The 27,360-nt window shown below is 40.6% G+C and overlaps 1 protein-coding gene across 2 annotated transcripts; it reads right to left on the bottom strand.

Annotated features, from left to right (window-relative positions):
• Positions 1–1,413: 1,413 nt before the first annotated feature.
• Positions 1,414–26,696, bottom strand: EDAR (ectodysplasin A receptor). Of its 2 annotated transcripts, none has more exons than XM_074816920.1 (11): positions 26,634–26,696; positions 25,803–25,925; positions 24,514–24,695; positions 19,294–19,379; positions 8,895–8,981; positions 7,619–7,747; positions 7,456–7,530; positions 7,083–7,155; positions 6,199–6,358; positions 3,222–3,282; positions 1,414–1,823 (listed from the first exon to the last, which is right to left on the bottom strand). In XM_074816920.1, exons 1-11 carry the CDS (start codon positions 26,682–26,684, stop codon positions 1,504–1,506), a joined length of 1,347 nt encoding a protein of 448 aa, XP_074673021.1. In that variant the 5' UTR covers positions 26,685–26,696; the 3' UTR covers positions 1,414–1,503. The 2 variants fall into 2 exon arrangements, with proteins under 2 accessions (XP_074673021.1, XP_074673020.1); XM_074816919.1 differs by having other exon boundaries at positions 7,619–7,744; positions 26,634–26,684.
• Between the last annotated feature and the right edge of the window lie 664 nt (positions 26,697–27,360).

The following is a 27,360-nucleotide window of genomic DNA, read 5'->3' on the forward strand; positions in this document are numbered from 1 at the left end:
ATGTTGCAGCATGTACTTCCTCTGCTATACAAATCAAGTGCTGAAAAGGTACAAAATATAAATGTTAGAGGGTGATACTAAATGTTCTGCACAATTATGATACTATCATAGATAAGATCTAGTTACTAAGTGATGGAATTAACTGGTTGTTAACTTCAGGGTAATGGTTAATATTTTTATAGCATTTTGTTCAGTTATGCATTTTGGAATTTAAAAAGTATGGCTTTGTAACTGACATATCTCTTAATTTAGTGGTTGCACTTGTTGAAATGCGTCATCACTCATTTTAGCTATAAATTAAGCAAATAGGTTTGGTAACAGCAACTGATTTGCAGTCTGAACAAGTTTTAGAGAACTTTTAACTGTGAAAATCAGAGGTTATTTAAGAGGAAAAACATAAGGTCAATTTTTGTTGTGGACAAACTCACAATAATGCTTTACTTTCCAGAGGAGTTGGTTTTCACCTGTGGATTCTGTACTCATGGTCTACGTTTACAAGAGCATAGCATTTAAAAAAACCTTTTTCTCTGCATTTCAAATGTCTCTAAAGAAATCTACTCTTCTTGCTCGTCAAATGTGTACCACTGAAATGCCTCTGCTTGCAATATAATTTGATATATAGATGTCATTACTGGAAAAGTACATTTTCCATGGTAGTGGACAAGCTGTTTTCATTGCTTCTTTTTTTGTAATGGCAAAAAAGAGAAGAACATGTTGCTCTCAATTTACAAGGAGTGACTGCCAACTTTTACTGCCCACTTGCTAACCATCTTGTCCTCAGCAAGTCAGCAGTTTGAATTTACAATTTCTGAAATGTCAGTATGGACCAAGAGTGCATTTCTGTGCATTATGTACAGTGTTTTGAAGCACTTCAATCTGTAAATTATGTCGACTTTTTTCATATAGTATAGTTAGCTAATCTGAGGACTGTGTATGTACACCTATGCACATACTTCTAGATTCAACAAACCCATAGTAAGTATAGAAAATAAAACTGGTTACATATTAAATGTGTTAGAGTCGATAGAAATGTATGTGCCTAATGTGTATTAGTTGATACTGTAGCTGTGGTCCTGCTTTTGACTGTAACTAATAAACCGTTGATAGGCATATTAAACCTAAGAGATAGGCATATTTTCAGAGAGCAGCTCAATGGCTTTCTTGAAGGCCAGGCACGAAAGGTATCAGCAGGGATATCTGCACTAATACACAGACTGCAAAATGGATGTTTGTGTGTCCACTTATTATCAGTAACTGTTCAACATGATCATTTTGTTTAATGACATGTTTCATACCAAGCTTCTTGGGAGAGTTCTGCTCTTGTTTTGGTAGATGTGTAACTTCACTTTTTTTTTAAAAAAGTCAGAGAAGAGCTTCCCGTTGGTTATTGGGAGCGATTATGTAGAAGAAACATCAGTGTTTTGTCCAAAGTCTTTGACATGGTGCTTGCTGGAATCCTTGTTCTTGCAGGTGATGTGGAAGCGCGGGTCCCAGGCAGGCATGTCAGGATGTCCCTGCTGGTTCAGGAGCAGGCATTGCTTGTGCCCACTCCAGAATATCTGCACACAAGGATTCGACAGCATCCAACCGCTCGATTTGCACCAGTTTGGTTAGCAGTTCTGGGATGCTGTAACCTGCTGTGCTGATGCGATCAAATAGCTGCATGCCATCTGTCATACCACCTATCTCATCTCTCTTCAGTCCAAAGCTCTCGGCAAGATGGCGCCACGTTTTCACTATGGCTTTTTCTGTGTTGTAGGTCGAGCTGAGCATTCGGCTGGTCTTCTCCAGGCAATCAAATGGCAGCTCTGTAGGACTCAGACCTGCAAAGTGAGGTGTTTATTGTGAGATGGCTCTGTGCACAAGTCTTGCCTATTCAAGTTATTAAAGTACTACAGTATATACTGTTAGCAATAAGTGCAGCTAAAATCTTTAAGTGATAGTCCATGATAGCTATGTCTAGCTCCAAAGTTATTACTGTATATTACCAAATTAATTCTTCCTAGTGACAGTAGGGTACAATAATTAGGATAAAAAGTTGTCTGGGAAAGAAGTATTAGATGGGTTGTATGAATTCCCATGGCACTGCCCCTTCCTTCAACAATTTACTGGCTGTTAGAAAAAGTATATTGCAATCAAATCCCTAGTGAGCAGCTCCATTAACACACCTCTGCACATCAGGCACAGTGTTTGAGCTCGAGAGACAGCTTTGACCCTTCCCTGAGTCTGTCACTAGCAGCTGCTGTAACATCTCTGTAATTGAAAGTTACCCTTGTAGGAATGTGAGGAGTGAGGTGAAGCAATGACACCAGATGCTTCCAAGCATAAAAGTCCCTGCAACTGCTCGATTGTCATTACTATCACTGAATCTCTAGAGAGGATTTAACATTCATCCTGTGGGGAAAAAGCTATTTTTTTTCCTGGACATTTTTCCTATATATTCATGCTCACAGAACAGAGGAGAGAACCAGCGACAGCATTTTTCCAAAGCTAGTCTTTTGTTTCTGTAGTTTTCCTGCTTCATAATCAACACCAGTAATTTGGTGGGAGATAGAGCTCCCTGAACCACAGAAAACTCGTACACACACACACAAGGTGTGTGTCTGTGTGTAGGGAAGTAAATGCAGTCATGTCTCCTGTTCTGCAGGGAGATTAATTCATGTCACTTCTGCCAAAACAGTCCAGGTAAGTCAAGTGCTAAAGAGGGTTAAAACACTTAAAACTCAGAAACTCTACTTTTTGTTGTGAGCAGTGGACAGGATTTAGAGAAGCAGAGTAGGTCAAGACTTGTGTCTTAGCCTCAGTCCTGACCCTCCCCAAATCACACTTTCATATTTGGAACTACCTTTCTATCTGTTATCCAAGGGACTAAACAAATCAAACAGGTTTCCTCTAGATGGGGAATAAGAGCGTGCTTCTCTGCAACTTGGTCTGTGTACGTGTCCCCATACAACCCAACATGACCCTTCCTGCTCTCCATAGGAAGGAAGCCCATGCACACACCTGGAGAGAAGCTGTGGCGTGCTCTAGCCCTGGGCAGCTCTGGGGTCAGGGCATAACGGGCCTTCCTGGCAAGGGAGCACAAATCTGCCTAGAGAGTGTCTTTTCTGGGTTTGGACTTTCTACTTTCCATAGGAAGGCTGAGGCCTTTCTTATTTTATAGCGAATGCTTGCAATCTAATTTTGTGCTGTTAGTATAGGTGCAAGTTATGTACACTCACCTTCTGCAACGTCACATACGTTAGCATACACGTCAAGTATCTTTTTCCTTCGACTCTGAATCTAAATGAGAGAGGTTTATTTAATTATTTTTTCAGTCACGGGTATAAACAATTAGCAGACAGCAGTGAAAAACCTGTGGGAGATCTTCACTTCATGGCGCTAGGGGTTATCACATAATGTCCTCAAGGGTCCCTTTTGAAGACTCAAAGAAAAGGACACAACAATTATTCTGTGAAGCATAAACCTATTTCTGATTTCACTTTCCACTGCTAGATATCTTTCTCTCCATCTTCTAGTCTTTGATCTTTAGATCAATTACTTTTCTGCTCCAAGTGTTCATATGTTTTATTTCTCTTTCAGAGCCAAGCAAACTTCTGACAATGAGGACAAATCCAATACCACGCATGCAGCCAGACAATTAATGCAGGGATGTCCAGGTAAACCAGGACAGAACTGGCCGCAGGGAATTAAATTCAGACTAAAATTGCCTTCTTCCAGTAATCTAAGAGGATTGTAGAGGAGGGGAATCTTCCTTTCTGTCATTTGATGTAGAACTGCTTAGTGCATTACTAATTAACTGTATTTTCTTCCATGATATATTGCCTTGTTGAATCTGAAACATTTTACAGATAGTAAAAAAAAAAAACAGTGAAGCTTTGGACAGGGAAAATTTGAGGTCCAGGGTGCTCTAGTAATTTTTGACAAGAAAGAAACTCAGACTGAAAACCTGACATTTTCCAGGCTGAAAATGGACATTTTGATATAGTTTTATTTGGCAAACACATTGTCAAGGTTTGGCTTTGGATTCAATGTGGAGTGAAAACAAATGTCAAAATGTCATGAGTTCTCAAGGAGTGGAATTGTCATCCCTCTGCCAGCTCTCATTAGAACTGAGCTTTCTGAAAAGATGCCTTTTTGATAGGACTCTAGCAGTATCTCCACAAATTTGCCACTTTTCACTGCAAACCAGACTAGAAAAAAAAAGCTCTGCTTTCTGTATTTTGTTTTGTGGAAAGATTTTCCTCATTTGATTTGGGCTCTGAAGGGCAAGGCACATCAATGACTTGGATTAACATACTTGCAGCTGGAGGCCACAAAGTGGCTGCCCCACCCGAAGCCTGTCTCGCAGGCACAGATGCTGTGCAACTGTGTCATATCGCAGGGCAACGCAAGGCAAACACTCATTGTTCACATATTCTTGATATAATTTACATGTGCTTAATCAGTTGTGTTGCTATTGTAGGCTTGAATTAGCTGTTTTAGAAATTTATAAACAGGAAATTTTCTTTTAATGGGGTTTATTAAAACTCCCCCTAAGCAAACTATTGGATGTTTATTTTCATCTCTCATTTTTAGGGCAAGGAGGGTGGTTAAATAATTCCATGCCCATAAAGATTTATGCTGTTTTCCCCCTTTTCACCAGAGGGAGATTTGTAGAATTTATGCTGAAAGCAAACAGGTAAAGTTGAGCCTGATGATCCTCCGTGTGGTAGCTCATTGTGTAATGGTTTTTGTTTTAACTAGGAAGGGGCAGACTTGGTTAAGAGCAAACCTCTAACTTTCTTTACCCTTGTCCAATAGCTACTTAATACTCTTTCTTGTACTAGAAATGTTACTTAATCTCCAGCCTGAAGCAAATTACTGATTTTCTAACTTCTGGCAATTGGCTTAATTGTGAAATACTAGGTATGGAGCAGAGGATCTTGATGCAATCTGCACTTTTATTTGAAAAGTTTGTCTTCAGCCTTGTCAGCAGACTTCAGTCCATAAGCAGTATGTTAGAACAGAAGGTCTTGAGGAAATAGTTCATGTGTTTGGTGTGCTTACGAGTTTCTAGATCGTTCTGGAGAACGTATCTATTACATATGGCCTTTAGAAGGTAAGCCACTTCTTATGCCTAGCCAACTTGTATTATCCAATTTCAAGCCAGTGCATACAGAAGTATGATAAATATTTAGAGAGACCTCAGAAAACTGAATTTTAAAATGTGAGTAGTAAGTTATTTCAGATAGTCCTAACTGTCTACAACTACAAAAACATCTCTTGTGTTGAGACTTCGTGTGTCTGGTCTCAGCAAAAATTTTGGCTATTTTAGAAAGGTTGAGCTGAACCATCCCAACAATTTAAAACATGCAAACATGAAAAGATGCATTTTCAAACCTTTTTATTCTTAAAAGATAGCTGATGTTTGATATTAATGATGCAATTTTGTCCTAGCTATTGCCATTTAAAAATTATTTTTGAAGTACTAAAACCATTAAAAATATCTGAGGAGACACCTTCTTTTTTAAGGATAGTTTCATGTTCATATAAACTAAGTTGTGTGGGTGAGGTGTGGCCTTAACTACGCCTTGAAATACTCCAAGTGAGATAAAATGCCCTGAGCAGTACACGCTCAGCATGAAGAAGCAAAGCAAAACAAACAGTGGATTTACACTGTCCTTCAGAGCACAGGAGTGACCTTCAAACCACATCTGTGTTTTTCAAAATTATACACAAAAACCAACACAACACCGGATATTATTGAAAAGTCTGTGCCATGGAAATACTGATGCTACTGGGTCAAGGTACTCAGATGTTATGCTGTTGTATGAATCCAGCCATGCTGCTACGTTATGTTTCTGTCTTGGATTTTCTGTGGTAAATGTAGCATCGGGTTGGTTATATTACCATTAGCTATACTGGGGGTTTGCTGCTATTTGTTTTTGTCTTTCTTTAGACTATAAAATGTAATACTCAAAAAACCAAAGTTATTACTCATGTAGGAAATTTGCTTTTTCAGCCCTGAACAGCATATATGCATATATATGTTCCTATGCAAAGGAGATTCTACAATAAATTTGTCTGGAGAAGCTCTTGTAAATTAGTCTAGTCTGCGCTATAATGCATTTTAGGGGGTGATAATTTGCATATTGTTTTCTTAAAAAAAAACAACACAAAAATGCTCTCAATTTTTAAATTTTGAAATAGCCTTACCCCAGTTGATTTATTGCTTGTAGAAGATTTCTCTCTGGCCAAATGCACTAAAGATAACAAGCATCTCTCTGGAGTCCCTTGCTTGTCAACTGCAGCTTCTTCATCACTATCCATACTACGGCTTAAAAGTCGTTCATTCTCAGAGGATGCATCATTTTCACTGTAAAATGAAGGATATGGTTATCTTAGTGAAGCCTCTCATGGGTTGACTCCAACCATCTCCTTTTTGCTATTCTAAAGTGTCTTCCGTTTTTTAAAATTCCTTTCCTCTGAAATCCTGTGAATGTAACTGCAATCACCTGTCCAGGGTGTATGTATGATGCTCACCAAGTCACACAGTCATGCACAGCTTGCAAGAATTCTTTTATAGAGGGATTTTCCAACTGAGGGCAGTGTTTATCTCACCTTAATTGTGTTACGCAGCCAGGTTTGGCTACCAGGCAGACACAAGGTGAGGAAAACTGTCACACCATGCCACTCAGATGATGCTATGGACAAGGAGTTTCCTTAAGACCTGGAGCAGCTATTTTTACTCCTCCCACCTAAAAGTGAAGAGGAATCTTACTAAGGGCATGTATGTGAGAGCAGCACTTAGGTCCCAAAAATGGACCTCTCAAAAGGGGAGACGGAGCCCCAAGAACTGATGAACTGGTCACAGAGGGAGTGGGGAGGACACAGGTTTCTCTTTGGTAACATCTGCCATTCTCTCTTAGAAACCAGAGGGGGAAAAGCCTACTAAGGCATCTGGTATTTTCCCCGGTGCAGCAAACTACTAGCATATCCATCTAATTTGTTTTTCTTGTATTCCTCTGTACCAGGATGAATGGTGACTATGTCCCTCCCCCACTTCAGTCAAACAAGAACTATGTTTATCTTTTACCCACCTTTTAACAGCCTTAGCTGGAGTTGCTGTAAGTTTTTCAAACTCTTCTTTCTCAGAGAATATCACAACATTATCTGTAGATCAACAATTAGAGAAATTTAAATTGGCAATGAGTTTCCAAAGCAGTGTTTTGTCTCAGGAGCTGGTTCTGCTGGCAACCTTGCTGCAAACATAAATCTCTCTGTCACCTCTTTAATTGCTATTGGAGGATTAAGTGACATTCTGGAAGTACAAAAACTATTATACACAATTCTTTAGTAAACTGATGTTGATTTTATACAATTCAAAGGAGAAATTGTAATTAAGAGAAATGCATTAAGAGTAATTAAGCCCATTGTCTTGGACAGAAAAAGCAAAACTAAAGCAACTTATACCTTGTACTTCTTTCTTCTCTTCTTGTGTGTTAGCCTGAGCTTCAACATTTTTTACTGAGTGGCTCTTGCAACAGGCTAGAATATAAAAATATAACACTAATTATTCTCAGAAGCTATCTAAAAATATAATTTGCAGTTAAAATTTCATGTGCTGAACAATTACCTTGAGCAGAAGGTTTTGTTTTCACAATGTAAAACATGATGATGAGGACAATGGCAATAGCCATTATGAAAATGGTAGACATTGCAATTATAAGAGCTGTAGCCAGATGTCCTTGTCCAGAAAGATCTGCTGGAATAAACAAAAAAGTGTTTTCATGAAGGAGCAACTCTTAGGATCAGAGAATAGTTAACAGTTTGTGGTATGCTCTAAACTTACATTTTGCATACTCATTTAATTGATCTGAGCCTTGGTTACTTGTTAAGCATCGAAAAACTTAGTGTTACATCTCAAAGACAAACTAATTAACAGTTTTTCAAAATCGTGACATTTATGCTGCACTAACCAGTTAACAGTATTCATTAAAAATATTTGATGACATGATCCATCAGATACAAAGATGTAGGAAATTATATTATCTACTAATAATATAGGAAGCTGTATGTAAGCAAGAGTAGCAGATTTCCTAACACAGTATTCTGGGAAACAGCATTGAAAAGAAAAAAAAAATCAATAAACACATGGGATAGGAGATAAAATGGCTGTTGATAACTATGGCTGCCTCAAAAGCCTTGCAGTAAAACGGAGAACACAATGCACATGTAGAAGAACTGATGTTTTTCTAACAGAGACTTAAAACGCAGCATGGCTAGAAGGTGAATTTAAAATAAGGTATGTGAAAAGGTATTCAGAAGCAGAATTTGGATGCAAAAGACCAGAGCTGAAAAGCCACAAAAGGATGCAGAAAATTCAGATATGCTAAAATGCATGAAAACTCAATTTTTCTGAAAACATGATCCTCATGATCATGTTTCCAGACAATACCAGGAAGATCAGCATTGTCAGTACCTCATTAACCGAATTTTTCCTGTTGTGTCTTCTCAGGTTCACATATTTTTAAAACCTAATAACTGTGCTGGAGAACTGTTTATGTTAGCTCAAGAAGAGACTGGCCATATTTGTGCATTGAATTATTTTCACCAGTCTAAGCTAAGCTTTGCTGTAGCATAGTGCTACTTCTGTATGGCTACAAATAATGAGCTGAATTTATTGCTGGCATTACTAAGTACAGTTCAAATCCATTTTACGTCCATCTGACTAAAACAGTGGTGTTGATTAACCAATAAAAATTCATTCTGAATTATTTTTAATAACATTTTTAGAAATGTGAAAATAGTGGCATGAAATTCACAATAGGTATATTCAGTTTCATTGCACTTTATTGATGCCATTTTCAAAACAAGCAGCTGCTAAATTGAATCTGTAAATACTTTCTTACCTTTGTGAGCATGCTGGTAAGGTGAGAAAGTGCTTGTACCAGAGGTACTTGGAAAAATGGCTGAAATGCCAGAGGTAGCCCCTGCACCTGCAATATAAGCAGAAATGCCATAAACTTCTACAGTTACTTTGTCCAGTCAAAGGAATATCTTGGCCCAAATAAACAGAGCCTTTACTCAGCTTGATTGTGTTTCCCATTTATTAGCAAAGAACCCATGAACTTGTCACTTTTTGAAACGTCACTAATCCCAATATGCATTTCTGGCACATTGAAAATTGTGTTACAGGCTACATTTTTGCATAGCATCTAGAGGGAGTGGAAGAAGTCAAAGCTCCTGAATGGTTATGAACTTAGAAGAAGCCCAAGCGTCTTCAGACACAGGCAGGGCCAACTGTTATACATAGATTCCCATATTACAGATCTGTCCTGAATAGCAGAAAGTTTTCCAGGATCCAGCTGATGACTCAAACTGTTTACAACCCCCACTCCATTATTGGCAACTGCAGACCCCAAGTCCCAGCTGGTAGATTCATAAAATTAGTGCTTCTCACAAGCATCCTTCACTAGCAGGACCACTGTGAAACTCTGATGGTAAGCAAGCCCTCATGACCCCACAGGACAGCCTAGAAAAGGTGACAAATAATAGTATTGAATGTTTTTATGTTCCATGGAGCCGTACGATCATAAAAGGGAATATTAGAATTTCCTGCAATCTAGCTAGGCAGTACGTTTCTTATCATTCCCCCTGTCAGTCCAAATCTATATTCTGGGGAGAAGGGAAATCCACAAAAACAGTGAAATGAAGAACTTAAAGGAATACTTCATGCCGGCAGAGTAGTGAGATTGTCCAATAGGGCTTTCCATGTCTAAATTCTACAGTTAAGTTTAAAAGTTAATCTTCCAGATGGTGTCATACACCAAGTTTTCAAATCAATAAACCAAGTAATAAATTAACATATTTTGACAACACCAGACAATGCTGCATATTATTGGGAATAAGTTTGTTGATGTGAATGCTTTCATACAGGATGGTGTTGGCATAGCACTCCAAAACAGAATAAAAACATTAGGGTTGGGAGAAAACATTCTCTTCATTCTCAAATAAGCTTTAATATCAAATAAATAATTCTCAAATAAACTTTAATAAGCAGGTAATGCAAACAGCTACTATCAACAGACACTGAAAAACATCTTCTGACTTGGAGGAGGGTATGAAATCCATCCTGCTTTGTATTAGCTGTCTATGGAAAAAGTCCAGCGATAATTAAATTCAGCAGACCTAAAGGCAAAAGACTGTCCCAGTCATCTGGCAAGGTGCATACAGCACACGGCTCCACAAGCTAGTTGGCAACTAGAGCAGCTGAGAACTAACCGTGCCAATGAGAAATTAAAGCCACCAGGTAAACTTGACAGGAAATTAAGTGGTCTGAGAAATGTTCCATGGTTAAAAACAAAGCAATATACATGCTTTTTAAATTAAGAGAAATGTTTTCTAAAAAGAAAAAAAAGTATTACCTAACATAAAGCATGGCTGCATGTAGTGAATGAGAAATGTACATTTAAAGTGGCCACAAAATATGAGTTGCAGATGTCTCCAAAAGACATTTTCTTTAACAATGGTAAAACTTCTTTCAAACCTCATTTGTTGGAAGGAAATGGATTCATTTATTATAATTGGGGTTTTTTTCCAGACTGAAGAAGTGTTTTCATAACTTTTAAATATACTAATTTGTTAATTCAGATGCTTTTCATATTATGTAAATGACAGGCAGATTATGCAAGTCTTGCCTCTGGTTCCCTTCTCTGGACAGACTTCCTTCTAAGAAGAATTAGTTATGAGCTCCAGAAACTGCAATACAGTTGACCATCTAGATATCAGTAGATGAAGATGTCATCTGGATGTAGTGGAGATTAAAGACAGGTAATTCGTTAAATTTTCAGCAATTCTTCACAGAACTGAAGTGAATCATCCTTGGTCTCAACCTCTGTATTTACTCATCATGGATGGACAACAGTGGAAATTCAGTAAATGGCCAGTGGTGTAGTCTAATACTTTCCTTCATGTCCACAGCTACCAGGCTTACGCCTATTCTTGCAGTCCCCATGGCAAATCCAATTACAGCTGATTGTAACTCTGCACAGTCCTTCCTTGCAAGCTGCAACAAGTCAACAATAGCTTTTCTTACACTGCCTTTCAGTTAACACAGGCAAGCCACGCTGCTTTGTCTGTGTGGAGTTTATCTAACAAGCTTCAGCGTGCCTCCTCCAGAAGCAAGTTTTATCAAACCCTCCGCTCTCTCTCTCTTTTCCTTCATCTGGAACATGTAGTCACTGAAGTATTTGTGCCTAATCAATCTTTCAATCGTTTGGTATTGTTAACCTCATGCTTTTCAGCTGTCTGTGAAAGGAAGTAGAGCCTTCCAAGGTGGGAAGTCATGCAGCAGCACGGGAACGGTAAGGAGGAAGGTCATTGATCCTTCACTCAGCATCACTGTCATGCTTCACCTAGCTCTAGCCCACATCAGGATACAGTATGTTGCCCACGCCATGTGCGCACACACACACACACGCACACACACAAAGTCTCTCCCGTGCACAAGAGTGAGCACCTTCAGCTCCAGAGTCTATGTGCAGAATTTTCTTTGCATGGGAATGGGGCCACCTCATTTGTTCTGTAGTGCCTGTGATGGCAAAATCAAGGCTGGTGCTAGAACGTGATGGCCTTTTACATATGCCTAGGTGGAAGTTAGTCATTGTGCATATTTTAAGCTGATTATCAAATTTAATAATTTGGCATATTCATTATGAGCCAAGATTTTTTCTTTAGATGTGGCTTAGAAGAAAGTGCCAGTTCATGCACCTGCACTACAAGAGGAACCAAAAATGCCAGCTTCTGCAGAAGTTCAGTTCATATGATTTTTTTGTGAACAGAACTCGTAGCTGCCACCTTTTCCCAGTCCAGCACTACACCATGACTGCAATGTGAGTTGTTCCTGCGCACATCCAGTTTTGCATCCCAATCACATTATTAATTCTGGTCCCAATATAGATGACACATAATTGATAAAGACTTACATATAGCTCAGGCAGAGACATCCTAAGGTGCTACAGCACAACATATGGAAACAGCTCTATTTTAAGTACAAAAAAAGACTGATGGTTGTAATATAGCTGTACAAAAGCGTGGTTTATATTCCTAGACACCTGTAAGTAATATTGTAGGAATGTGATAAAGACATTAAGAAAAAAGTTTATCACTGAAGATTGGTCAGTTCTTGCATTATAAATGTTTTTATTCAAAAATTATAATTTAGGTATAACTTCCTTGAAGTCTAAATACAGTTTCTTTAAAACCCCCATACTTACTGCTTAAAAGAACAATTGAATTTGTATTCACATTTGAATGTTTGTGGGGTTTTTAACTCAAAAGATGGCTTTAACTTAAATTGCCATGCCGTCAGCCTTTTGTCCTCATAGTGAACAAATGCTGGGCAACAAAATAATTTTTTGTTGGTTTCAGATAACCTTTGTGCTTTATGTAACAGGACTATTACGGTTGTTCATGTCTCTTGAGACAGACTTACGATAAGAAGTAACAAAAAAACCTACCAGATTTGTGAGAGGAGGAGGGCACAGGGAGGGGAGGTTTTACCAACATGCCCCCTTGCAAGTGTTTGTGAGTGAATAAAATCTGGTGCAGTAGGAGACCATATGTGCTCCTGACATATGTTGCTGTGGGTGTCAGCTTACTGGTCCATGCAAAGGACTGCTGCGCATAGCTAGCAACAGCTTTTTTTGAAGTTTATTTAATACTTAATAACATACTGTAAAAATACCCAAAGTGTGTATACAACAGACTGTCAGAGTGATCTTGAAATAAGAAGCGTTTTAAAAATGTCTTTGTGTGTATATGTATCTATTTTTTGCCATTGAGTGCATCTTGCTTTCTCCCGATGCATCCCTCTTCTCACAGCCATGGTCCATTTATGAATGGCAACGCATACTCGTTACTGCCAGCCGAGCTGCAAGTGCCATCACTGGGACTGTTTTACAGGAGCAAACTAAGATAAAGCACACACACAAATAAATAACTAGCAGCCTGGAATATGAGATGAAACATAAATCATATTGAGTTGAAATTCAATAAAGGTAGACAATTTATGGCTGACAAAGCAATCAAAAACTGCATTATAACTAAACCTAGTCATAAATAAAGACCTATATATGTAGAAAGCAGAGGTCAAAATTTTCAAATTAATATAAATCTGTATTCAGGTACTTACACGAAAGGTTTGGTTTCAAACTTAAGGAAACAACACTTCATGTGGAAACCCTGTGCACTTGAAGTCATGGAAGCTGAAGCGGCAGTCAAAGCCAAGCCACTCTCTAAAGCATCTTACATGTGACTTCAGTAACCAAACATTAACCAACTCTGAAAATATTGCAAATCACTAACAACAGAGCATATCTTAGACAATGGAGGATTGCCTGACTGCTCTTTATTTTACTGTCTTTTGTTTTCAGAGGACATAAAGGATAGTATGAGACAAGTTATTGTAATGTTTCCTGGAGCCACAGGTAGGTACTTCAGTTAGTGTAAGGAGTTATTAAACCAGGAAGAGCATGAAGTAAATTAATTCCTGAGATTGAACCTTCTAAAAATGGGGATAGCCTAGTTCCCCCAGACTTTTATTTTCAATCTGGTCATTCTCACTGTAAGTAACTGCTACTGTTTAGACACACAAAAGGAAATATTTTATGCTGTTGTGCTCTCTGTAATGTCTTTAACTATTTTATTTCTCTCTCATTTTGTCAGGGCAGGGAAGTGGTGATGATTATAGGCCATGTGGCCTTAGTCTGACGATTTATTTGCTTCTGGTGAAGTTTTGTTTAGGATTCACTGGGAGCTGTAATCATTGAACAGTACTGGAAGGTCACAGGCACATGCTTCAGGAACTAAGCCTACGTTGTCCAGGAATTCAGTGTTTACACCTCTTCCTCTGTGCAACATGAAGGGGATAATTGCTGTTTAAACCTTACTACGGTGACTTCAGAGCATGGGAAGGAAGAGACTGGACCCGCAAACAGCCACCCTCCCATTTCCCCTGTGCCTTGGTGGCCAGCCTGTACAGGTGGTGGAAAGCTGCACACCTCTGCAGGTTTTGCAGCTCGTGAGCCTGGACAGAGTGATGCTGCAGAAACCTGCAGTGTCTCCCATGGGTGGGTGGTGCTCTCTGTGGGAGCTGCAGCTCTGGTACAGGTGAAAACATCAAAGTCGTTGGGGTTTTCTTTCAGAACTGCACTGGGACCAGATGCCCTCCTGAGTGACACCTGGGCCCAGTTTTCCCAGCAGCTGAAGACAACAAACCCCATATTTGCTTCTCAGATCTCTCCCATTGAAGGTTTATGGCTGAGGCTGACCAAATTTGTCCTTTCCTAATATAGGCAAACCCTAAGGGGATGAGAATTGGGCCATACCACCAGTGAACAATAAAGCACCGCCTTTAACATTTCTCCCATCCCACATGTGAAGAGGAATGGGGTGTTCAGAGATCAAACAACTCAAAAAAAGGAAAAAAGAGAAAAGTTTGTTAGCTCCAGCTAACAAGCCTATTCATTTGTAAGCATAATGTGAAACAGAAGGAAAAAAAGTCCTGATGTTGATCATATTTCAAAAGGACAAAACTGGCAAGGAAAGAAAATTAGTGATATTACAAAGAATAGAGAGTTAAAATAAAAATCTTTGAAATAATTATTTTTCACTAATACAAGTGGTTTTGGCATTAGGCTTGTTTGTGTTAAGCATTTCAATTAAAGAGGTTGAGGTCTCAGTCTTCAGCACATGGGTATGGAAGTGACCCCCTGATTACAGCTCGTTACATGAAGCCATCAGTCCATTAGTCAATTGTTCTTTCTCATCTGTTTAGTTGTTTTTCAGGTTCTAATGATACAACAATAAAAATACTCTTTTATGTTTCTAGATGCTATTCATTCTCTGGTAATTAAAAAAATAACTATTTGTTTTCCTTTGTTGTTTTTCCTTTTTTTTTTTTTTTTTTAATTTTCCTAAGCTATCATCGGTAGGTGTTAGACATAAGAACTTACACAGATTGATTATTGCATTTGTTTTCATATATACAACCAGCAAAAAAGGTAAGGGGAAATAACAGTATTTTGTGCCCATGCACATGTATGAATATAAACAGACGAAAAAAGAAAACTCTCAGTCAGTTGCTGAAGTTCTCTAGATCAATAATTTGTGAGTGGACAAGGATTTACATATTAGATGTAATTGTGTAAATACAACTTCAAAGTAAATGTTCTTCAGGCTTTTGTAGTGGGGTTTGATTTCATTTTCCTCCATCATTTTTGAACTGGAATGGCAAATACAAAAGTTTGAAGAGAAGGGAGGAGTTAATATGTATAAACTGATAGAGAATTGCAGCTGCTAAAAGACAAAATCTCTTCCAGCAGTAACTGTACCTCTGTACCAGAGAAACTCCATGTAGGTTTAAATCATCTATCTTTTGCATATATTTTTACACTGGATAAAAGAAAAAAAACACAACAAAAACACTCTATGTAGACAGAGGCCTCAAGTGACTCCAGTTCCAGAGGTGTCGACAGAAAATCCAGCACCATTAACTGTGGGAAGCTGCATCTTAAAGTGGTTTGGTGCTCATTACCGTCATTATTTGATGTGCATAGAAAACCTGCCTCCCCTACTTTTTGCAGTGCTACTATTTATCACAGAGGTATCATGTCCCAGTTTACTGCCAGCAAGGGTCACTGATGGCTCATGATCTACTTCATGCACAGCTGAAGGTCTCACATCTTTGCTGTTTTGGCATTATGTTTCTCTGTGCTTAGCAGACTGGTCCTGAGGCTCCTACACAGCAGACTTGAGGGAGCTGCATGCTGAGAGCCCAGAAGTCTTACATAGGTGTTTCACAGTGCACAAGATATGAAAAAATGCAGTCTTTACAGTGATGTTTACCCTTTTCCCAGTAAGAAAAAGCTTTCCTGCTATACAACACACATTCTTATGCTCACGTATGCACAGCCCCTTCCCCATAGGTGCTCATTGCCCACAAGCTGCCGCTGAAGCCCGGTATTCCTCCCAGACTGCAGAACACTGTTGCTCCCATCCCTCAGTCCAGAGAGGGATTTTCAACACTATAACCTGGTATTACATTTGCCTCAATTAAATCTCTGACTTCAGTGAAATGTCTCCCTCTCCTCCCCCTCTTTTCCATGCTATTTTGTGCTATTTATGTCTCAAGTCCCTTGAGAGAAAAAAAACAAAAAAAGTGACACAGGCCCATCAGGGAATTTCTTTCTCATTTCCAGTCCTTTTTACTCTAAAATTTCCAGATGCTGGGACACGGGGTGTTAATCTTGCTTCCTCAGTCATTTCAAGGTTTATTGACTGTGGAGAGGAAAGTTGCACAGCAGGCTCTTGGAGTTGAAAACTATTTGTTTACCCTTTGATCAAACCCAAATACTTTTCTGCGAGCTAAAATGTCTCATCAGGCAAATTCTCTGAGCAGGTTTCCATGTGGCAGCACACACCCCCTACTTAACTCTCCTGGCCCTCTGTAACTTGCAAGCCAGGCACTTCCCCAGCAAGGTATTTTTCCAGTTAAAGAGAGCACCACTGCCCTCCAATCCTGTCTCAAACCTAATGAAGGCCTGAAATGGGATTTATCTGTCCTCATTTTTCTATCTAGAAGTGTAAATCCAGAGCTTGTCATTCCCACTTTCCTATTTTTAAGTAATTTGCCACCTTTGTTTCCTTGCAACCCATTGGGTCACCTTTCTCCAGAGGTGTGTTGTATGCAGGAGTGTTTGAAGAAATGGCAGTGCTCGGGGAGAGGCACCCTGGCAAAGTTTCAGCTCCTGAACACTGTTTAATGTTATTTGGAAGTCTCAAGAAAGGAACGGAGAATGCCTGGGGCCATTTGGAGTTCTCTAAGGCCTTCTGGGTCCTCCACCATGACAGCCAGAGCACCATTAAACAGAACTTGTTCTGCATAGAGGAACCATTCCTACCAAAGAGCTACTATCCTTCCTATGATAGAAACTGCATACTCACATCAAGGGTATGTGCTCAGTTCGGAATTTGCAAACCTCAAAAAATTATGTAGTTGTGCAATGCTGACATGACACCCTTTCTTTGCTCTGACTGGTATAATCTGATGATAGTGAAATATGATAAAATGTATTTACTTTTGATCATTTGCTAATACCAAATTTTATGCTGGCTGCCACAACAACAGTGAGCCTTTCAAGAGGGTTCCTGTAGCAAGGATGATTTTCCATCTGGAGTACAAATTATTGCCTGTGGATTAGGGAGCTACCATTCCAAATAGTGTCCAGAGGTTTACACATTATAAACCAAATTACCTGAGTTTAGTGATTTGAGGGATTTCGATTTTAAGAAGCTTTCCCACTTTTTGAACACTTGTAATTAAATGGTTGGTTTCATAGACTTGATTAAAATGGTAATGTTTACTCTTTCTAGAATTAATGTTTTCTCCTACCTTAGTACCCAGTCAATTTGTCAGTTTATGCACCTGCCTAAATTCCTCCCAAATATAATACATATTTATTCTTGTGCTTGTCAAGTTAAAAATTGCATGTGGTTAATCAGTTGTGTAATTCATTCTTCCTTTCAGAACTAAGCACATTATATATTGTATCTGCCAGATATCTTTTAAAAGACAAAGATTTGTTTTTTGAATTGATTAATAGCCGTAAGATCTTCTGGTATTTCCTTGCCAAATCAGTAAGCTACAACATGTTTGATACTACTAAAAACACATTTCAGCACGTGTTTGAGACAGACCGTCAGAGCTGAGGAAGGGATTAATTTCTGGCTATCAGCTAGCAGCAGGCATGCATGTATTCCCACCAACAGGGCAGCCAGCCAGCACATGCATGTAGGAGAAGGTGTGTCTGCATCCTTTCCTCTTACCATGTACCCTCATTTCCCACTGAGACTCGTAATCTCATGTTTTCACCTACCTCTCCACCTTCTTCCCAGACCTTACATTTGGGTCTTGCCTAGCACCATTACCTCATGCCTTAATACAGACATTATCTCACCAAAATTATGCTCACCCTGCCCTCACCCACTCCCACTTCCTCAGGCAGAAATGCACATTTCAGGACCGTTGGGTTTCTGCAGCCAAGTGGGGTGAGCAGCTGTATGGAGCAGCCAATTTGTATGCAGACAGTTCAGGGAGATGTCTTCCCCCGGGTTGTTGCTGCTCACCAGGAGCTCTGTGAGGTGGTAATTATCCCCCAGATCATCAGAGCTCTTGCACTTTAAGAAAGGTGGTAGCTGTTGATGACCTATCCTCCTTTGAAGGGGCTCGCAGAGCACCAATGGCACACGGTTCAGCAGCATCTGAACTCAGTAATTGCTATTTATGTACACAAATAAATACTTGGCAACTTTTGTGTCAACCTTTGCTGTCAGACCAAGCAGGCAAAATATTGCAATTCTTTTTCATGATAAAGACTTTTAAAAGAACAGAACATGGACAGGATTTTGGTTTTAGGTGCACCAGGTTTCTCTGGGGGACTGCCCATTTCTGTAGTTTGGAGGGTTTTTTAAGCTTTTTCTCATGATCTGCTCCAGGCTCTCTGACGGGGTGTTGAAGTAATTTGGTCATTCAGAGAGAACCTTAATTTTCCTTTTCTTTTTCTCACTTGCTTTACCCCCTAAAGGAGAAAACAGTCTTCTGGGAGGTTACCTACAGTGCTGGTACATGGCTGTCCCCCCTCTCCATGGCATGAGGATGGGTAAGCCATTGCACACACGTGGCATGCAAACAAACAGGTACTGCTAGGATGTCACACACGCACACATACATTATTTTTCAGTTAGCAAACTACAGCTTCTTTTGCCAATGAAATCTACAGAATTATCTCTCTTATCAGTGCTGACTACCACACACCAACATCAATACTTGTATCTGTCCGAAACCAAAGGATATGAAAAGGTGTGATGCACCTTTACTAGGATCTACATAGTGTCCCATGTTTTCTTCATAGCTGAACTGAAACTGAATTACAAAAACATACAGATTTGTGACTTCCTGTACCTACTGGTTAAGTAACCATAATAAGTCCTGTATGGGATGTCTTAAGAGATGAAAACTGAAGCACAACTGAACAATAGCAGGTCCTAAAATCAAAGGTTCTGATCTCTCCCCAAATGCTCAGCATTTGCTCTTTTTGTTGGCAAGGCTAGCTGGAAACAGCAATTGCTTTACTGGAGACGGACTTATTGTTTGAACATAATAATCATTGCTGAAAGACTTCATATTGAGCTTCCAGATGATTCCAAGTCAAAACCAGATGAAAAGAATCGAAATTGCAGAACACTTACATTCCTTGGTGTTAGGAGGCGCCAGCAAGCACGAGTAGCAAACCATCCCATATATGTTGCGAGGTCTGTTTTCCAGCATGTAGTAACTGAAATGAAGGGCAAGATAAGGCAAAACAGTGTAAATTAATATGCTACAACTGAGCAGGGTTCAGAAGTAACCAATTACACTGAGATAAAATCATTTAAAAAAATTTTATAAGCAATTTGATGCAAAGATTATTCTTTTTTTTTTTAAACTGCCTGAATAGAGACAGTGTTTCTCTTCTTCCTTTCCTCCTAAAAGGCAATTAATCAACCATCAAGCTTACATGACAAGAAGTAGTATCATTGCCTAAAACAACATTTTTCTCTCTGCTGAGTTCAAGCTACAGTTTACAGAATGCCCTGAAATAAGATTTTTAAAAATAAGGGAACGTTATTTTTTGAAGCAGTAATTTCTCAGAGAAGACCACCAGTTGGATGTGGTTGGCTCATTTTCTTCACAAACAACATAAGAATAATCTCCTTAACGTTAGAACCAAATCTGATCCAAATCAGAATAAAAAACACAGGAAAACACCACCCTTAGAGGGAAAGCCAGATTAGGTTTTACAGGGTTGAGGTTTTTTTACTTCCTTGCTGTGTAGTTTATAAGTAGGTCCTTGATAGTGGAATTACAGCATGAAGGAAAGGTTTTCATGATTTGAACTTCTGGGCTGCTAATAAAGTTAGTGTTGAAATAAGGTAATTGGTTATGTAAAAATTGGATCCACAGGCAACCTAACGAGTAAATTACATCAAAATCATACACAGTTGATGTTATGGATATGTTTTTACAAATCACTTGTAAATGACTACAAATTTTAATGAAGAAATTAATAAACTCATAACCCATTCTATGTAGACAGGTACTCAACATAATAAACACTTTATGTAATGGGGAATCTGTTTTCTGCTCTCATGTACCTGTCTATGCATGTGCAGCATGGTTTTTTTTTCTGGGAAATGTATGCATTGTTAGGGAATTACTGCTGAAACTGTCCATCAGAATCAGTTGGTCACTAATGAATGACCCAGCCTACAAATAAGGGTCCAGGAAACAGAGTACGCAGAGATGCAATGGGGAGGACAGGGGCTGGAGGTACCTCAGAGGACAGGTAAACTGAACATGGTTCTTCCTTTCTTTCTTACTGGTTTTGAAAGATTCATTCTCACTCTTCCCTTCAAATGTCTCTTGTACCCCATCTGCCACTCTACTCTTCTCTCAGGAATGAAACTTCATCTTTCCTCTCTTATGGGGGCCTACATAACGTTAGATTGTGAAGCAGTTAATAAATAAGCAGGAAATGACTACCAAACCACGAAAAAAAAAAAAAAAAAAAAAAGAATGGCAGGCCAAAGATACATGTATAAAGAAAAATACAGGACAGTTAGAATCCACAGTCTAATAGCCACAGTGGTTTAGGAAAGATAAACAACCCTTCTGACAGTTAATTAAATCAAGCTGGTAGAATATTTCTTGGTTTTCGCCACAATGCAGAATGGTGGAGGATGTGTAAAGAAAACTGAAGAGGATGCTCATGGTAAGCAACTGTTCACCCACATAAGTAGGAAGTTCTGCAGCTGCAAACATTAATGTTTCACCCTTATGAAGTACCAGCAACAGATTTGTGTTTCTGGCTACTTTGCAATGCACCAAATACTAAAGGTGATGTTGGAAATATCTGATCCCTTTATATCACTAACTGGGGAGAAGAAGTGGCCCAGTAATAAAATAATGTATTTTCATGGTGTTACTCTTCCACTACAAGCCTCATTATTTCTCTTTCCTTAGCACCTGCCAGGCTCAGATTTTGAAGTATTACAGGCAAAATCCAAGAGTAAAGGCTAGACTGAAAAATGGACTTCAGTGTTTTCCTGTTTAAGACCATGGCGGTTTATCTTGGGCTAACCTTGGTGGTGTCATGTCACACTCAGGGACTTGGCCCCAGATTTAGGCCTACCCTCCTCCAGGGACCAGGGCACCTGGGACCAGGGGATGGGGCCTGTTCTCAGCAGGGGACAGTCTGCAGAGAGACAACAGGGAGGTAACGAGCACATCGGTGAAGGCATCTGCTGCCTTATCCAGAACTGCAGGAAGGGACTTTATTTTGTTATAAATTCACTGGCTAAACCTTTTCATTCATAAAGCAGAGGGAAGAGCTCATTCCTTCTTTTAAAACACCTCAGAGAAGAGAATTGAACCTGGATTTGCTGCAACCATGAACAAACACATAAAAAGGGGAAGTGTCAGTAGTGGAGGCATCTCTGACTACATTTTAAAAGAAAATGACACCTTTGCAAGACCAGAGACTTGCTCCGAGCTGAAAATCAGTGCTGGGACAGCATGAGGGGTATGTATCATGTATACTTGGGTTGTTCTTACTCATTTGTGGGTTTCCACTTATGGATGCTACTGAAGATTAATGACCAGGCTAGAGAGACCCTTGCTGTGACCCGCTGTGGCTGCTCCTAGTTGGCTGTGATCTCAGTGACACTCCAGGAACACCTAATGGATCATCCCATTAAGGGAAATAATCTGAGTTGCACCTAATTTCCACATTCTTGACCTGTCTTATTTACCATGATGGAAGACCTTCTGGGCAGGAGCAGAGGATGAAGCCTGCAGTGTCCCAGGAGGTTAGGACTAGGTACCTCCAGAGTTCACTGGCAGCTGAACTTTGGTTTTGAGGATCACAGCTTTGGAACTAAGCCTTTAAATTCCCTCTGGTCACAGTCTCACAACCTTGAGTTTGACAACTAGTGTTAGTCCTATTTTATATGGAAGGGAATCTGGACACAGAGAAGCAGTGGATGGCCCATGCTCTGGTACCAAAGTTCTCCTTCCCTAAAACTAGTCATCAGTAATTGCCAAAAAAGTAGGACAAATATATAATTATCTAGCACCTATCTGAAAGCAAATGATAGAGAAAGGCGCTTGTAGCCACTGGGAAAAGGCTGCCAGTTCAATGGTGTTTTGTCTAAAATCTTTTGGTCAGTGTCACATGCTCATCTTTTCCTCAAGCTGCTTTACTGAGTTGGTGAAAAATAGCTAAGGGATGAAATGCTCCTATAGATTACAGCATGTGGGCTGTTACTTTGGGAAGGTCTGCAGCGTGTTGTTACAGAAGCACATTCCTCTGAAAATGGAAACATTAGTTTTTCCCTCCCATTGACTCAGGGACTCTTTGAGGTTTAACTGCCAGAGCCAGGGAGCACTCTGCCAACTGCCACTCACCCACATGCCTGGCTGTCCCTGGGCCACTGAGGGAAATGAGAAAGGGTGGCTGGTCAGTTGGAGCTGCTTGCCAGCTCTCTGCTCTGATGCTCTTCCCCCACCATCACCCGGGAGCAACCTCTGGGGTCTCTAAGTAGCATGAGGACTCAAAGCAGCTTCAGAGCTTGTTTTAGCCCATATCTACTTTATCTTGAGAATTTCATCTCTTCAAGCTCAGAGTAAGAGAGTGTCTCTCCTTTACTGCTGGCTTTGCCAAACTGTCCCAGGACCTAAGAGTCACACACAGTGGCACACAGCCAGACTCTGGTAGGCCAGTTTCTGCTACAGGTTACACCTGTGCAAACACTGTATTTTGAGATTACTCCCCAAGCACCAGCTGTGCAAGCTGATTATTTTCAGCTAGCACCCCGCTCCCACCTGGGTGACCTCATTAGTCCTGACAAAATTGCAAAACACCGACTGTGGCCACTGTTTAACTTTCTTGCTCTTTATGATGTATGAGGGGAAGTCAAGAGGGAGCTCTTTGCAAATCACATCATCAGTCTGCTTGGTTGGCAGCTAAGCAAGTCCTTCCTTTTATTTGTAAACTGTGAAAATTTCACACAGACTCACTGATAGAATAAACCTGGAAGCTTGCAGGGCCCCTTTAACAGGGCTTCCTGCACTATAAGCAGTGTGGGTTATACATTGTCTGCAAGCTGCACAAAAGCCAAATGTCAGTAGGAATTACTCTCTCAACCAAAGAGGCACACTGGCAGAAAGTGAAAAGGTATGTAAAGTGAGGTTGTGTTTTACAGTATTTACTCACCCTACAAAAAAAAAAATATGTTGAGCAGCAAATATATGCTTGGGTTTGCAGACAAGGGGAGACCTCTTCACTCTCTACAACTACCTGAAAGGACATTGTAGAGAGCTTGGTGCTGGTCTCTTCTCACAGGTGATTAGTGACAGAACAAGAGGGAATGGCTTTAGACTGCAACAGGGGAGGTTTAGATTGGACATTAGGAAAAAATTTTTCACAGAAAGAGTGGTTAGACAGTGGAATAGGCTGCCCAGGGAGGTGGTGGAGTCACCATCCCTGGATGTGTTTAAGGGTCGTTTGGATGTGATGTCGGGGGATATGGTGTAGGGGAGAACTTGTAGAGTAGGGCTGATGGTTGGACTCGATGATTCCAACGGTCTTTTCCAACCTGAATGATTCTGTGATTCTGTATATAGTCAAGAATATATTGCTAACATATTCAATATAGCAATTGCTTTCTCACCATTACTATCAGAGTTATACTGAGCGGAAGAGAGGGTTAAAAAGATGGACTGAATAAACAGCCCCTTCAGCCAGACCTGGAACTTGTTTTGACTCTGAACAACAGCACATACACCACATTAGCAGCTCTTTACACCCCTTTCTGGTGGCTAGAAAGGACCCTGAGAGACTAAAATGCCTTGGTAAATCTCACCTAACAGCTGTGTTAGCTAAAGCTGTCAACCACTGACAAAACTGACAGCTGGTCACATCTGTAGAGGAGACATTTTATGTTTCTAAACACACTGTAGTGCCAGCATGGAGCCTACAGAGTATTCAAGGCATCTTCATGGAGCAAGATTTACAAGGTGGCCCTCTGAAGCTGCAGCTGGAGGCCAAGCTGGATTTCTGAGAGCATCTAAAATGGCACTGCACACCTGTGCTTGGGTACTTCTAGTAAGAGAAGAAGTTTCAGTTTTTCTAGTTGTTCCCAACAGTTGTTTCTTCAGTGAGATTTCGGTAAGATTAGCAACATCTGATTTACTAAATTCACTGATGCTTTAGAAACATTTAAGTGTCTTGTTCTAGCAGAGACTGAAAGCATGATTCATTAGTATTGTATCTATAGTCAGCTAGGACATGAAGAGAGCATGTCAGAGATTTTGACCTTTAAAAAGTATTTTGCAGTGCCTTGGGCAAAGGTCTGTGGTTAAGTCCTTACCCTGGGAGACAAGGACCACACTCTGCATCATTCTCCTGATCACCAGGTGTCATGACTGTGGCTCGAAAAAACCCCTCACAGTCTTTGTGCCGCCTGCATATCTGGTAACCTCCTCTGGAAAACTTCTCCGAAGGGCAGGGGATGCAGCCATAATCCTCATCTTTGGTGCCGTATCCACACGTCTGCAACAACACAAAGTCAGTGACAAGCAGGCTTGCGCTGCACACCAGCTTCTAGCAAAAGGGAATGTTCATAGCCTGGCCCGTGGCTTTGTGGCACAACGTCATACCAAGGGAAAAAAGTCCGTCATTTAGTCCCTTAGTGTCTGTCCTAAAAAAGGCCATGGAGGGATATAAGGATGCAGCACACTGTATGCTGGAGAGGGAAAAGGGGAACCGGAGCATCGTACTCCTTGAAAGTGACCCCCCCATAGCTATTTATATCATATTCCAGCAAGTCATGGAAGTGAATTTCAGTTTCTGCTCAGATAGAAAGTGAACTGAAAATTGACAAGTAGAGAAGATTACAGGGGAAACACGGCTGCAGCAGGGATATCAGCAGTCTTGCTTTCATGCTAGGAGAGCCCAGAGGGAACATCACAAAAGGCAATGTTTGGATGAGATTTCGTAACCTCTGAACTCACATGTCCCAGCTGAACATTATGTTTAGATTAAATAAAACTAAAACCAACTGGTTATTATTCAAACTTACTTGTTCAGGACTACCAACTGTGTGAAATTCTTGCAATAGGATGTTTATCCCATTAAAACCAAACAGGATTTCAGTAATTTATTTTTTTAATAAGCAACAATTATCTGCTGTAAATCAAATGGTTACTTAGGAACCATAATTTAAAATGTTGCAGAAGCATCCAAGTTCCTCTAGTGCCAAAATATCTTAGCAGGAGAGCAAAATTAAATTCTCGGTGTGGGGGGCCAGCAAGCATGCCAGACTAACCGATTTATCACACCATGCTGGAACAGCAGCATCAGATTTTAAATAACTATTGAAATGAAAATGGACTGGCAGAGACTGTGTGTGAAACTTTTACCTTACAACTTTTACAATATCACTTTTAACAGGCTGCTCCTGGGATGTCATTTGCTGGTGTGCATGCACAGTGCCTCACTCCTCACAACACACTCGCAGGCGTGAGTGCTCCTGCTTAAGCATCTCTGTCCTTCCCCATTTTCTCTTATCCATATATTACCATCATGTAACAAAGCATTTATTTTTTGCATTTGGTGTTCAATATGTGTCCCCCTGCCAGCAGAAGAAGATGAAATTACCATGTAAGGCTCTTCACCCGGCTCGCACTTGGGGCAGTCGTGGCACATGCCGGTGGTCTGGTTGTAATATTCATTCTCGCCGCAGTTGGAGTATTCGGCACTGGCGGAGTACACCAGGGAGACCTGTCACCAGAGAGCATCCCAGAGCACTGTCACTTCCACCACCTTCATTCCCCATGCCTCACCCCCTCCCCTTGCCCAGCTGCTGTGGCTCAGAATGCAGTGGGGCCAACATTGCAGCATGAAACACCCTTAAAGCTCAGAAACAGAAGTGGTGCCACTGCATGGGATGGAGGCAGATACAGTTTTCAGCAACCTGGTCCTTCTAAGAGTTTCTCAGAGCACTGACGTTCATGCTTGTTGGCACAGCTACTCCTCAGAATACTGAAGGCTGTGATTTCTGACCTACTAATTCTCACACTCTCCTGCAGAGCAAATGCCTGAGTTTGCACCCTCACACTTCCCAGCTCTAACGAGCCTTCATAAATGTGACTGCAAGGGACAATTATAACAACCTGAGATAATGTGCTGCCTGCGGCCTCAATCAGGATAGGGCTGTGCTTCATGTCACACCCAGGCTAATCAGCTCTTCCGGCACCTTCTGTCCCTGTCCATCCTGTGTCCTTCTCCTTCCCTCTCCTCCCTAGCAGCCTCAGTTTAAGCAGCATGTGCCCAGGTGTTTTATTGAATGGAAACTGATTGCTGCATTGGGGTTCAGTCCCTAAGTCATCTGTAGCTGTTGCAGGACAACTCACAGATATTTGCAAAGACCCAAGCAGAACCCAGTTATCTTTGCACACTGGAGAGACATATACATGCATAAATACCTACCACCAGGAAAGGGAACACGTGAGTCCATTTACGTTCACCCAGGTGAGCCATGCTCTCTTGATATTTTACCTGAAAAGATAGAACCGGTGATTGTTTATGAACATGAGTAAATATTTGTGTGTGTTGCCAAAATAAGAACAGAAAGGCTCATAAGCAGAACAAAGGTTACATGGGAGCGATGCCCAGAGGTCTAAACAAAGAGAGGGGGAGATGTGCACGTGCACACACACATGCACTACACACCCTTGCAGCACATCTCTTTCCTGTCTTTGAGAAGACCGATGGCATGAAGGAGTCTGGTCTTGCAACATAAAAATCTGTGAAAGATGAGGAACCAGGTCTGAGCCCTGGCACTTCTCGGTTTGCTGAGAAATCCTCCCATGGAGGAATCGAGGGCTACATCTCAACTGCTAAATGAAAGAGGGCTGGGGATCAGTATCCTGGCTTGTGTCCACTCTGCTTAGTGCTTGACCCCACTAGATCAGATTTGTCTAGGAAAGATCTAGATGGAGCAGCCAAAAGCAGAGCCAGGGAGTGAACCGACAGCAAGCAGCGTGGGCAGGCAGCACGCCAGGGCTGCACCTTCCTTGCTGGCTCCTGCGGATCCACTGACAAAGCCCAGAACTGCCTTCTGTAGGAAGCATCAGCTGCTTCTTGTTCTTCGTAAGAAAACTGCAGATTTAAGAGGTTAAACCCAAGGAAGAAGCCAAACTATATTTGAAGTGCT

Source organism: Strix aluco, chromosome 2 (assembly GCF_031877795.1).
Source record: "Strix aluco isolate bStrAlu1 chromosome 2, bStrAlu1.hap1, whole genome shotgun sequence".
Classification (NCBI taxonomy): Eukaryota; Metazoa; Chordata; class Aves; order Strigiformes; family Strigidae; genus Strix; species Strix aluco.